General features: G+C 36.3%; 1 protein-coding gene across 1 annotated transcript in view; it reads right to left on the bottom strand.

Annotated features, from left to right (window-relative positions):
- Window positions 1–13,311, bottom strand: part of LOC107548773 (endoplasmic reticulum mannosyl-oligosaccharide 1,2-alpha-mannosidase-like) — a 30,800-nt gene that overhangs the window by 13,050 nt on the left and 4,439 nt on the right. Inside the window, exons 3-13 of the mRNA XM_016229579.1 lie at window positions 11,237–11,345; window positions 10,865–11,052; window positions 10,730–10,784; window positions 10,420–10,634; window positions 9,542–9,678; window positions 8,834–8,943; window positions 8,502–8,687; window positions 7,545–7,693; window positions 7,190–7,378; window positions 6,824–7,014; window positions 878–998 (exon numbers count right to left, since the gene is read on the bottom strand). Coding sequence (XP_016085065.1) covers window positions 878–998; window positions 6,824–7,014; window positions 7,190–7,378; window positions 7,545–7,693; window positions 8,502–8,687; window positions 8,834–8,943; window positions 9,542–9,678; window positions 10,420–10,634; window positions 10,730–10,784; window positions 10,865–11,052; window positions 11,237–11,345 — 1,650 coding nt within the window. The remainder of the gene's footprint in view (window positions 1–877; window positions 999–6,823; window positions 7,015–7,189; window positions 7,379–7,544; window positions 7,694–8,501; window positions 8,688–8,833; window positions 8,944–9,541; window positions 9,679–10,419; window positions 10,635–10,729; window positions 10,785–10,864; window positions 11,053–11,236; window positions 11,346–13,311) is intronic.

The raw sequence follows: 13,311 nt of genomic DNA, 5'->3' as shown, positions 1-13,311 counted from the left end.
TTTTAGAAAAATCTTGTAAAAATGGGAGTATCAAATATGATACATGAGGCTTTTTGAGGAACTTTTATTTGTATTTCTCTTACTCATCTTTGTACTGCATTGCATTATATGCACAATTCAAACTAAAGAGCTTTGATGATAAAAATATGAATTAAATATAATCTTACTAAGACTATTATTATTGGTAGATAGAACGGCAAATTATATTTTACTGTATGCATAGTATGCTCCATACTATAAAGACCTTATTGTTTTACATTACAAGTTATTAGAATTTTATCTTACTTTTTGACCATATAAATATTAGCAACTGCACCAAATTACATATTTGTGCTCAGTTTGGTTCTCCGAATAAAATTTTTGTTTTTTTCCCTCGAGTATGAGCTCCATATTTGTATGTATGAAATATACTCATAAAAAAAAAACATAATTCAACACATTTTTAATTTTATTATTACTATTATTATTTTTTAGATTTTATCTAATAAACTCTTCTATTAAAAAAAAAAAAGATTTTGCTTAAAGACTTATCAAGATTTAAGCCTGGAGATTATAGGAACAGATGCCGGTCGTATATAGACTCAAGATATTTACAAGGCAACCACATAAGGAATAAATCAACCAAAAATGAAAATTCTGGCATTATGTATTTCACCCTCATGTTGTTCCAACTCTGTAATTTTTAACTCCACAACACCAGTCAAATGCTTCCTTTTGTGATCTGATGATGCTTCCTGTCACAGAATGAGGCAGAAAATAAGTTTTGGTCTAATTTAACATGAGAGTGAGCAAATAATAACAGAATTTTCATTTTTTTTGGTGAACAATTCCTTTTAGAACGACACGGTGGCAGAAATTAGGTGAAGTTATGACTCACCATTTTGGGATTGAGACGGCCGTTGGACAGCTCCCCAACAAAGGTCAGTTTACTAGGAGAAGTCTGTCTCAAGAGATTCTTTCTGACGCCTTCTACAGCCTGAAGATAGTCCTCCAGCAGCCTAGAAAGATAGACATGCATGGTACTCTGCATTTGATTTGAAGCGATTAAGTTCGCCCTCTAGAGGCAAAATAAGCTATTGCATTTTAATTGTACATTGAGAGCATTCCAGACTCCAGTTGATCCTCATACGTGTCTCTGTGATGTATAAAATCCAACATATAGAAAGCGAGGGGTGCAATTCAACCCCATCAAGGTCTTAGTGAGATTAGCCAGACAGGATACAGAGCTCATTTAAATGGACCACCTTCCCCGTCAATGACTAGTATATCCATCACTGACCTGGTCTTGAGTGGATCTGATATTCCAGACCAGAGATATTTATCAAACCTCATTAAAGGGGTCATATGATGTGATTTCAAGTTTTCCTTTCTCTTTGGAGTGTTACAAGCTGTTTGTGAATAGATTAGATCCCTAAAGTTGCAAAGACTAAAGTCTCAAACACAAAGAGATATTTTTAAATAAAAGTTAAGACTCCTAAAACGCCTCGTTTAAACACGCCCCCCACATGTCTACGTCACTGTGTGGAAAGATTTGCATAACACCGCCCAAATGTTCACGCAAAGAAAGAAGGCGTAACTTTATTGTTGCTGCCACCGCCGCCGCCATGTCGTGAAGACGCTGTGTGTTTCGTTGCGAAAGCGAAAATACTTTGTTTGGCCTTCCAAAAGAGGACACGACTAGAAATCAGTGGTTAAGTTGTTTTTACAACACTGTTCCAGAACAGTTCAACCCAAATATTCAGATGTGTGCAGTGCATTTTATGGAGGACTGTTTCCTGATCCTGGTAGAGTAGACTACAATGCCGGCTGTTCTGACTCACAGACTGTAAGTAAGTTTTCATATTTAAAGGATTTGCCACTGATGATTCAAACGCGAGTTTTGAGCAGTGTAGAGTAGCGCTTGTTGTTTGTCATTTCTCAGCTCACAAATGTAGACATGGTTTTATGTTTACGTGGCGCGATGCAATGCAACGCGTAAAAAGATAAGTCATTATAATCCGTAATTATGTCCCCACTGGATGCAAAGAATGCCTCGTTTATAATGGGTTTTAAAGTTTTTGTCTCATTGCTCCGGGACATGGCAACACAGTATGTTAAGGGGCGTAACATTTCCTTCACACGCTTGAGGTATTCAGCCAATCACAACGCACTGGATAGCTGGCCAATCAGAACACACCTCGATTTTCAGACCGATGAGCTTTGTAAAAATTGATGCGTTTCAGAAAGGTGGGGCATAGAGGAGAAACAATAATGTACAGTATGTGGAAAATAATGTGTTTTTTGAACCTTAAACCGCATAAACACATTTCATTACACCAAATAATGTTATTTTTAGCAGCATCATATGACCCCTTTAAGAGTCAGTGTCTACTGAACCCCACTGAACACCTTTTTATTGAATTATTCAAAACCAAACCCTATGAAAAAAATAACATCAGCGAGAAGCAAGTGCATATGATGTCAACACAGCAGGACGAGACTCAGGTGTGAGCAGAAGCACTGACGTGAATGACAATAACTCGTCAAGCTCAACAGAACCTGAATCGCACCGGCAGAGAGAACAGGAAGACAGAATAACATCCTGTCAAATGCAGAAAATGGCTGATGTCGCATTTCGCCAGAAGCGAAGGCACCTTGGCATCGTCCCTAATGGTGGACATATGCAAAACATGCCTGTGACAGTTGTTGTCATGATGCTGCGCAGTCTTACAGGGGCTTTTTCACCCGTTTACTGTCAGTTAGACAACAAAACTTAAGTTCAGCTGGTTATAAAAGTAATAGGACTTCTCTCCTCAAACAATTTGAGATGTCATTCATGTCTGGGATGAGTTATGTGGAGATACAACAAGCTGACAATTAATTATTTGATGACTGATAAATGGCCGATATTACAATTCAATACTATTTTGACTAAATAAATAAAACACTAAAACATAAAATCAATCATTTTAAATGTGACAAGAGAATTTAGGCATATTAATATTATAATGAAGAGTATAAAAATAGTGCATAAATGGTATAAAAGTACAATGTTATAAAAAATGGATATTCATTTTTTAAATTTCATAAAAAAATAAAATAAATTGTTATTAAATTATTTGCAAGCGTTAAATGATGGCAAAGGTAATCTAAATGTAAAAATAGTGAAAATGAGAATGCAGGGGTAAATACTGTCTGATGTATTTCAAATATCAACTGATACTGATCAGTATAATGCATAAATATGCACAGCAATGAATACAAGTAAAAAAAGCATAATATATTATAATCCTATAATAACACTACAAAAACACAAATAATTGTTATATATATATATATATATATATATATATATATTTTATAATATGTAATTTCTCAATTGGTAAAAGGAGTAAATACAGTAATAATGTGGTAATAACATGGTAACATTCAAAACTTCCACATGAATTAATTATTGACACGTTGCTGATCAGATAAAATATGTTTTTAATTTATGACTGTTTCATAAAATAATTTTTTTTGTGAAATGTGAAAATAGTAAGCAGATTTTGAATGCATTTTGAGCCCTTTTTCTTACTGCAAAGAACATTTTTTAAATCTGAGGAAGCTTTTTCCACTATAAAGACCCTTTCGATCAAAGGAAGGGTTTCATGGATGTTCAAGCCAATAATGGCCTGTTATTTTTAGGAGCGTCAGACGAGCATCTGAAGACACGCGCAGCTCCTGATGTGTGTTAAGGGAGGAAAGCGAGCGGCTCGTTCTGCAGACGCTGCAGGTGCTGTAATTGCGTGAGGAGAGACGCTCCTCGGGCTTTTAATTAAAAGTAAACACACCGGTGTGTTCAGTGCAGCGGGAGGACGGTCAGACGGCCAGGAAACACAACAAAGAGCCCACGCTGACACACACACACACACACATAAACCCCTACTTAATACCTAACCATGAGTAATAGTGATGCAGGAAATTCAGTTAAAATTTATTGCATTAGTATACTGATTTTATTTATATATTAAAATACGTTGAGCAACATTGGATCAACCAATAGTGTGAGTTTGGCATGGGTCTGTTTGACTGTCCAATAGCTGACAGTTCAGAAAGCCTGTTTGAAAACGGGCATTCTTTTTTGTGACTGTTTGGTGTTTCTAATGTGCACAAATGACACACTTCACCTTTCTTCTAATTCACAAGAGGTTTTTAAGTGCTAGAGAGCAGACGGTGACATTCAAACAGAACCATCTGCACTTGAAATACAAAATGTAATTTAAGACCACTTAAAACGAATTCCACCAAGAAACAACTAAGACATCAGAATAAAATATCTAATAGTGAAAGCACTGAAGTGACCTCCAGGTTTTCAAGATTAATACAAATACCCTGTACCATGTCAATGGGTTTCAAAAAGCAGTCCTTATGTAACTATTAAAACACGCTCAGTCTTTTTTTTCCTTTCCCAGTGCAATTCACCCTGTCACTGACTGACAATGTGAATAGGGTTGGGTATGTTTTTTTTTCTCGATACTGGTGCCAAATCGATACTTTAAAAAATAAATAAATAAATAAATTCCCCCCAAAAATTATGGATTGGTCATTAGCACTATAAACACATGATGTCTGTTTCATTCATACTGGACGCCAGAGGGCGCCCTCGCACAGAAAATCCACATATCCAGTCACAGAAGTAGCAGAACTCTTGACCCTCCAGGAAATCCCTTATATAGACAAAGGCATGGCTATTATAGCTGTAACTGAGTAAACAGAACATATAAACGTTTTGAATGATAAAACAAAGACAATAAACACTTGACTGCGACAATATAGTTTATCGGTGTTATTTAAGCCATCTCTGGTATTTTTATAATAATTAAGTATATTTATAATAGGGTGACCCTATTTTAGTTTTCGAAAGAAAGGACAGTAGGGGCAGTTTTTTTTGTGTATTTGCTTATTTTGTTTTTATAATAAATAAAAAGAAAACAAGTAGAAAGATTAGAAAAAGAATAGGGAATGTTAGTGTTAGAGTGTCATTTTTAAATAAAAATGAAAATTCAATAGAACAGAAAAAGAACAGATAATGCTGGTGTTAAAAGGTAATTATTTATAATAAATAAAAAGAAAATAAGTGGAAAGAATAGAGAATGCTAGTGTTAGAGGCTCTTTTTTCTTTATAAATAAAACAGGTAGTTAGAATAGAAATAGAATAGAGAGTGCAAGTGTTAGAGGATCAAGTTTTTTAATAAAAAAAAACAAGCAGATACAATTAGAAGTAGCATTAGAATCGAGAGTGCTAGAGTTAGAGGGTCAAATGAAGATGAAAGAGATGTGTTTTCAGCTGTTTCTTGAAAATATTGAGAAACAAGTAGAAAGATTAGAAAAAGAATAGGGAATGTTAGTGTTAGAGTGTCATAGTTAGAATAGAAATAGAATAGAGAGTGCAAGTGTTAGAGGATCAAGTTTTTTAATAAAAAAAAACAAGCAGATACAATTAGAAGTAGCATTAGAATCGAGAGTGCTAGAGTTAGAGGGTCAAATGAAGATGAAAGAGATGTGTTTTCAGCTGTTTCTTGAAAATATTGAGAACTCAGCTGCTTGGATTGAGCTGGGCAGGTCATTCCACCAGGAGGGAACAGTTAATGTAGAAGTCCATGAAAGTTTTATCATAGGTAGAATGCAAAATGTTTCAATACAAGCATTTCAGTCAAATGTAATTTATGCAATATTTCAAACCTTTAACCCACTTGGGAAAATCAACCCATGGCAACAGTTTAAAAATAGCCCAATTCTGTGGAAAAAACGCGGACTTTGCAACCCTGCATCCAAGAGCTACCGGAGTCAGCTTTGACTGATCACAGGTCGAGAATAAGGAGAGATGACTGACAAAACCATGCTGGAGTATTTGCTGCTCAACAGATCCTGAGCTCACTGACAAATATCTGATCTTGTGAGATGTGCTACCTTTACACAGAGTGCGTGTCATCGCGAAATCGAAAGTGAAAGTAAACAGCGCAAACGCTCATTCAAAAATATTTGAGGACGTATGGGTCACCCTAATTTATAATATATTGCTAATCGATGTATTCTTTTTAAAGTAGCATATGGAACATATTTTCTGCCTCATTCTGTGACAAGAAGCATCATCAGATCACAAAAGGAAGCATTTGACTGGTGTTGTGGAGTAAAAAGGTTATAATGTTCTCTTTTGTTGGATAACAGGTTTAGAAATGTGAATACAAGGGAAGTTTAGCTTTAGGTATTTTAATTTAAGCATGTTTAGCTTAGTTAACGGAAGGCTACCTGCTGCCATCAGAGCAAGTGTAATTACTGCATTCACGCGCTCCTCGAATGCTCTCATTTCCCAAGTTGTGCTTTTAAGTCGGAATGTGAAAACAACATGGACACTCTCGTTACTACAAAGATGTTTTGGATTTGTATTATTAGAGCTTTCCGACTTGAGTTCATGTGCATTTTCTCAGTCGGGAAATTATTTTTCACGTGCGGTGCCAGTGATGATGCTTCTTACGTCCGTTTCGGAGAACCAGAGGACAAATATTTCAATCGATCGCTCAGGCATGGCACCGAAATCTGCATTCGGTTCTAGTACATACCGGTTACATAGGTACCAGTGATATAATGGTACCGGGTTTCGGGTACCCTACCCTAAATGTGAATCAATCATATCACCCCATCTGTGACCAGAATAATAACCTCAGTACATTAGGCTCAGTGAGCATCGCCAATTCCCGGGAACCCATTAGCTAAAAGCACCAATGGGCTATTGACACTCGGGCTAAGCGCTGAATTTATGAACCGTCAGCCAAAGCTGCATTTGTATCTGCTGTTAACTCACTCAGTTTCTTTCTTGCCACCCTGCAGCCACTGTTTGAGCAGGTACTCGTAGTAGCTGTCCGCACGGGCCCCCAGCGTCAAGGCCCCTCGACGTGTGAATTTCCCACTGTTTGTGTTGATGAACATGGGCACCAGACCATCACGCTTTCCCTCCAGTCGGTGGACCTGTCTGGTAACCTCCTCCACTGCATTCTGAAAACCGAGGAAGACATAAAATAAAAAATAAATAAAATAAAGTAATAAAGTAAAATAGGCAAAGCTTTTAAATATTTTGAAATGTGAAAATGTATAAAATTAAATACATTAAAATGTAAATAAAAAAATAAAACAGTGAAATAATATTAATACAATAATAAAAATAAAGAACCTGGTACTGCGGGTCCTTTGTGAGTCGGCTGAGCTCTCGGAACTCCAGCTGAATGCTGGTCACCTCTGCGACTGTGCTGTCTGTGGTCCAGCGTGGAGGGTGAGCACTTCCTTTACCAATGTTCACGTCAGAGTAGGGGATTTTAGATGGGGTTTTGAAGGCAGGCATTAATCTGGACCCAATGTCTTGCTGCAAGAAAAGAGACACAACATGTATTGAGGTCTGTGGTCTATTAAAATTGTTGCATCACATGACTTCGCTGTATGAGCCAAAATAAAATAATGAGCTATACTTTGCATTTACTAGGACAAAAAAGAATAATAATGGAGATGATACTAAGATATGAAGTACTTACAGCTTTATCCAGGAAGAGAGTGTCTCCGGTCAGATGGTATGTGCTCAAGAGACCCCCCAATATACGGATGGTACTCTCAAAAAGATTCACGTCTACATTCTTGGAAAATAACAATTCTGTCTCAACCCACTTCCTGGCCTCGGCAAACTCTATTACAGAAAGAATTAGAGAGAGGGGAAAAGACAAAAGAAGGGACATAAAGAAAAAATATTATTTTTCCATTATTATTTGAAGTTTTTATTGCTTAATATATATATATATATATATATATATATTTTTTTTTTTTTTCATGGGTGTTTCTTTAGATATGGGCACTTTTGGCTCTGTGGACTTTTTCAAAACACACTCTCTAGTTTATTTACATTTATCTACTAACAATGTCCAACAAAGAATATGGAAATAAGGTTTTTTAGATTTTTTTTGTATGTAGCCATCAGATAATAAATGCTTTTTAGTCTGAAAGAGTGCAATGGTCATCCTAAAATTTTCTTTGAAAGAATATGGAAAATTTAAAAAAAAATTGCAGCTTGATGGGAAATGACACGCGATACAATTTTAAAAATATATTTTATGCAAGTAAAATTATTTGCCTTGATATTTCTTTATTTTCTTCACTTTTCACATCTCATATTTCATCTCAAGAATACACTTCACTGACACTGTATTTTTATTTTTTTTTATAATTTTCACACAGTAAATAACAAAATGGATGGATTTTCCTATTTTAAGATTGCAAGACAAAAGTAATAAAATTCATAAATAAAAGCCATCTGAAAAGTAGCAATAAAAGAAGGAAATGACTTTTAATAAAAATCAACTTCTGGGAATTAAAAGTGCCTGTGGCTGAAAAAACACCCTCATGTTGAAAATTGGAAAGAAAACAAAGAATAGATTTGAAATTTGCACACAGTGGTCATGAAACAGACTGGCAGACAGAACTGCGATTATAAGGCTAACCGTCTTTCAGTCCCAAGATCCACATGGTGTCCAGTGCATCTATGAGAGTGAGGCCCAAGCCAAACCACTCTCCATGGGTCTTAGATATGGGCTTCAGTTCATCATGACCCCACGCAAAAGCCTTGTAGCCATTCCATGCGTGCCTGAAGGCCTCCCGCACCGCTTCCACACGATCCACGGCCTTCACTGTCAATGAGTACAACAAATAAGTCACAGAAAAATATTGAGAAGATGATCACATGTCTGTGACGGTTGATCTTAAGCACAAGCCAAACTTCGGCACGTAATCCTGCAAAGACAAATACCTCAAATTGTGGGATGAATTCTGATACCTGGTTTTAAGCTGGCAGAATCCTCGGCATCAGCCACAGTTCCTTCTTTTCCATGTGCAGTGGACTGAAGCTCCGTCCCCTGCTCTGCCTCGATCATCGCCCCACGCCAGCTAGGAATCCAGAAACTGGATCAGTTGTGACAGCAGTTTTTCTAAGATCCAACCCATCACCTGTAATAGCACCGTTTCCTCCCACACGCCTCACGAATATAACTGCAATTACACACGAGCAGGAGGTGGAGTCCCGCAACAGGACACAGCTGGAGGAAATGAAGGCTCATCACAACTCACTTCAAAACCACTGTGTTACCAGCTCAACTGTTAATAAACTCTTCCCTGGGGCGCTAGCACTGCACCCGAGTGTTTATCTTCAGCTCCTGTTGTTTATTTCTCTGCTCTTTCTAAAAAGGAGAGTTCATCCTAAAATGAAAATTATGCTATTATTTACACACTCACAAAAATTTTGATATTTTGATATGTTTAGCATGCTTTCTGTCACTGTAAGGAGCCCCAAGTGTGTGAGTGAGACTAATAGCAATAAGCACCAATAAAAATCATAATTACTATCTGAGCTTTAATACCTCTACTTATTCAAAAGGTTAAATACTAAGCCAACAACAAATAATTGTCAATGTCGAATCCTAGGCAAATCATCATCAAAACTCTCATATAAAAGTGGCCTCATTTCTTGAATGTAATCAGACCAAACCTAATGACTGCTTTTGCTTCTTTCCCTCCGTCTTCATCTCTCTTGACCGTGGCTGCTTCTTCATCTTTCACCTGCCAGTCTGACACATTCCCTCGCTTCTGTAGGGCTGGAAGACCACGCTTGCTAGGGGGCTTCCTCTGCAGATTCAAAGCACCCAACATAAAAAGACAAGAGTAGGTGAAGAATCTAGTAGAATCTATCATTTTAATCTAGTATCTTATAAGTTAGCTGAATTAATGTGCTTAGATCAGCATGGTTATGGTTTACTTTATTAATATAATATTAAAATATATTAATATTAAAATAATATTAGTTTCTATTTTTTATTATGAATTTAGAAATACTAGAAAAAGTTTTTTTGGGCTTTTTAAATTTTTTCTTTATTACTATTAATATGAATTTATTTATTTTTAAATTACTTTTTAAATTACTTAATATTATATATATATTTAATTGTTATTTTGGTATTTTTTTATTTAATAACTTAATATAATTATATAATAACACTAATATAAATAATATTTATTTATTTTAATGCTTTTGTTTTGAATTTAGAAACAATAGTAATCTTTGTATCTTTTAAATTATTTACTAAATATGCATTATTAATATGAAATTGTTAATGCTTTTATTTTGAATTTAGAAACAACTGAAATTTTAATTTATTAATATAATAATACTAATTTTAATAATATTTATTTATTGAAAAAACTATTTTGAATGAAGAAAATAATGCATTTTACAGCACAATTCTTGTTTAAGGTTTAAGCTGATCTTTTCAGCAGGAGCTGTAAAAACCTTTGCAAACGAGTAGAGAAATTATAAAGTAACCATACTATTGTACATATCCATAATATCTGAGAAGTCTTCCTACTTACCATAGCTGGAGGTTTGGGAAGTAATGGAATGCTTGGTCTTTGAATTTCCGGCATCACTTCTGGTGGGATGTCCTGGACCCCCGGGACAACTCCTGGTGGGAGATTTGGGACGAGGCCAGGAGGAATGGGCCTGAGACCTCTGTTATCCATTTCAACCCAGTCCTCCTTCAACAATCTATCAGAGAGTCCTGGAGTTATTTTGAATTTAGAAACAACTGAAATTTTAATTTATTAATATAATAATACTAATACTTAATAATATTTATTTATTGAAAAAACTATTTTGAATGAAGAAAATACTGCATTTTACAGCACAATTCTTGTTTAAGGTTTAAGCTGATCTTTTCAGCAGGAGCTGTAAAAACCTTTGCAAACGAGTAGAGAAATTATAAAGTAACCATACTATTGTACATATCCATAATATCTGAGAAGTCTTCCTACTTACCATAGCTGGAGGTTTGGGAAGTAATGGAATGCTTGGTCTTTGAATTTCCGGCATCACTTCTGGTGGGATGTCCTGGACCCCCGGGACAACTCCTGGTGGGAGATTTGGGACGAGGCCAGGAGGAATGGGCCTGAGACCTCTGTTATCCATTTCAACCCAGTCCTCCTTCAACAATCTATCAGAGAGTCCTGGAGAATAAACAGACAGAAATTCATCCCATGTGAATTATTAACAACAAAAGGCATGATGTTTAATAAAAACGTCTACCCCAGCAGCTAATATAAACGGGCAGAGGTTGTACCAATCATCCACCTTTTGTGCTTTCACCTTTCATATCCTGTGAATTGTCATTAAAGGGGCTGTATGAAGTACCTCTCCACTGCTCTGTCAGGCTGGGATAGGAAAGAATCCCGCAGATGAACAGGAAGGCCATCAGGAAAAGAATCAGGCTGCGCTGAAGCCGAGAGAGCTGCTTCCATTTCTGCCAAAACAAACACAAACAATTCAAGGACAATTGGAGGAAAGTGCAGCAATTTTACATTTGATGGCTTGATGTGGCAATCACAATGACTGCCAAATATAGTGCTATAAAAATAAAGCAACATGGAAACAACAGTATGATTTTTCCCTCACTCAAAAGAAATTTTCTCTCAGTACAGACCTCTTTATAATTTAATCAACCTAATTAACTCAATCGACATGAATCTCAGATAATGGAAGACATTAAAGGGATAGCTCACTCAAAAAATTCATTAATTTCCTTAAACCTGCATCATTTTCTTTCTTCTGTGAAACAAAAATTAGATACACTACCTTTCAAACGTTTGAGGTCAGTTGGACTTTTTAATGTTTTTGAAAGAAGTCTCTTATGCTCACCAAGGCTGCATTTATTTGATCAATAATACAGTAAAAACAGTAGTATTTTGTAATGTAATTTATGATATCAAATCAGAATTTTCAGTTGACATTACTTCAGTTTTGAGTGTCACATGATTCTTCAGAAATCATTCTAACATGCTGATTAGATGCTAAAGTAACATTTCATATTATTACCAATGTTGTCCATAGCTTTGTGTGAGGAACAGACTGAGTTAAAATTTGTTAGCAATTCGCGTTCTCGATTTTCTATTTTAGTTCAACTCACTGTGCTTTGTTTGCATTTTTTAGTGTTTGTATGTCTTTTTTTTAAGCTTAAATGCCATTGAACTGGTGTTGCATGAACAAGATTCTCCTTCTGGGTTCCCAAGAAAAAAAAAAAAACAGCATGTGGTTCAGATAGACATGACAGTGACTACATAATAGCATTACAGAGTTTTCATTTTTGAGCTGTCTGTTCCTTTAAGCTACGTTTTTAAATTAAAAGGTTAGTTTGTTCAAGCAAAACAAGTGTGTTTCAGCTAAGCAGGGAGTGCATGTCTGCTTTTTGGAGATAATGAAGTATAAACAAATTAGTAGATTAAATAAAAAATGGGAAAAAACAAGGGCTTTGACACCTCTGGTTTGGCTAGGACTAAACATGACAACTACAGTGCCAGCATTTTGTTCTCAGAATATTAAATAGATGTCAAGACGTCTCGCAGATGGGAAAATGGCACTCATTTACACAAACAAACAAAGAGGCAGAAGCCATCAGCCTTCGAACATCATCGTTAATCAATGAAAAATACATAATGGTCCATATTTCTGTCCTGCAAAACAAGGTTTATATGGCATTTTAAGAAGAAAATACCCAGCCACTAACCCTCCAGCAGGACTGTCTACGGTGCTTGCCGTTGCTGTAGCTGCGGCTGTGTTGGTCTCCCAGCGTCAGAGAGACAAAGTCCTTTCTCTGTGGCGAGTACATCTCTAACACAGCCACCACTCAAAGACACTGGATCAAATAGGTGAGAAAGGGGAAAAAAAAGACAAGAATGACACAGATATCAAGTGATTTTTCCCACAAAGCACTATTCGTAACATGAGCTGAGCACATGAAGGTCTATTGCTCCAGCATCGCTGATATTTGCAGGTCCCGGAGGAGAATCAAGGTGTAAAATACAGATCTGTTCACAAGATTAATTACCACCGGACTAAATCTGGAGTAAACCGAGGCAGGGGGCGGCACACTGGCATCCATCTGATCTGAGAACACCATGGGACAGTGCCGTTCACCGCATTGTCCCAGGGCTATGAGAACCATGTAAGAGGGGATTAGGAACATTAGCCTAAGTGCATCTGGTTTCTATCATACCAACCTGTGCTTATTGGATGGGATAGATTTAAAGACACTGGCCTGCCAAGATGACACACATATGCTGCTTATACAGGAGAAAGTTGTATGCTGGTTGTCCCAAATGCAAATTACAAGTAAAATCATCTGAGTGTGTAATTTAAGTGTGCAATGAACTACAAGATCTGTTTTTGAGACAAGGTTCCCACACCTTCAAACCATTTGCATGACCTTTCCT

The sequence above is a fragment of the Sinocyclocheilus grahami genome, unplaced genomic scaffold, assembly GCF_001515645.1.
Source record: "Sinocyclocheilus grahami isolate Dianchi unplaced genomic scaffold, SAMN03320097.WGS_v1.1 scaffold355.1, whole genome shotgun sequence".
Taxonomy (NCBI): domain Eukaryota; kingdom Metazoa; phylum Chordata; class Actinopteri; order Cypriniformes; family Cyprinidae; genus Sinocyclocheilus; species Sinocyclocheilus grahami.
Note: the sequence above shows the minus strand (reverse complement) of the source record. Positions and strands in the feature narration are given on the sequence as shown.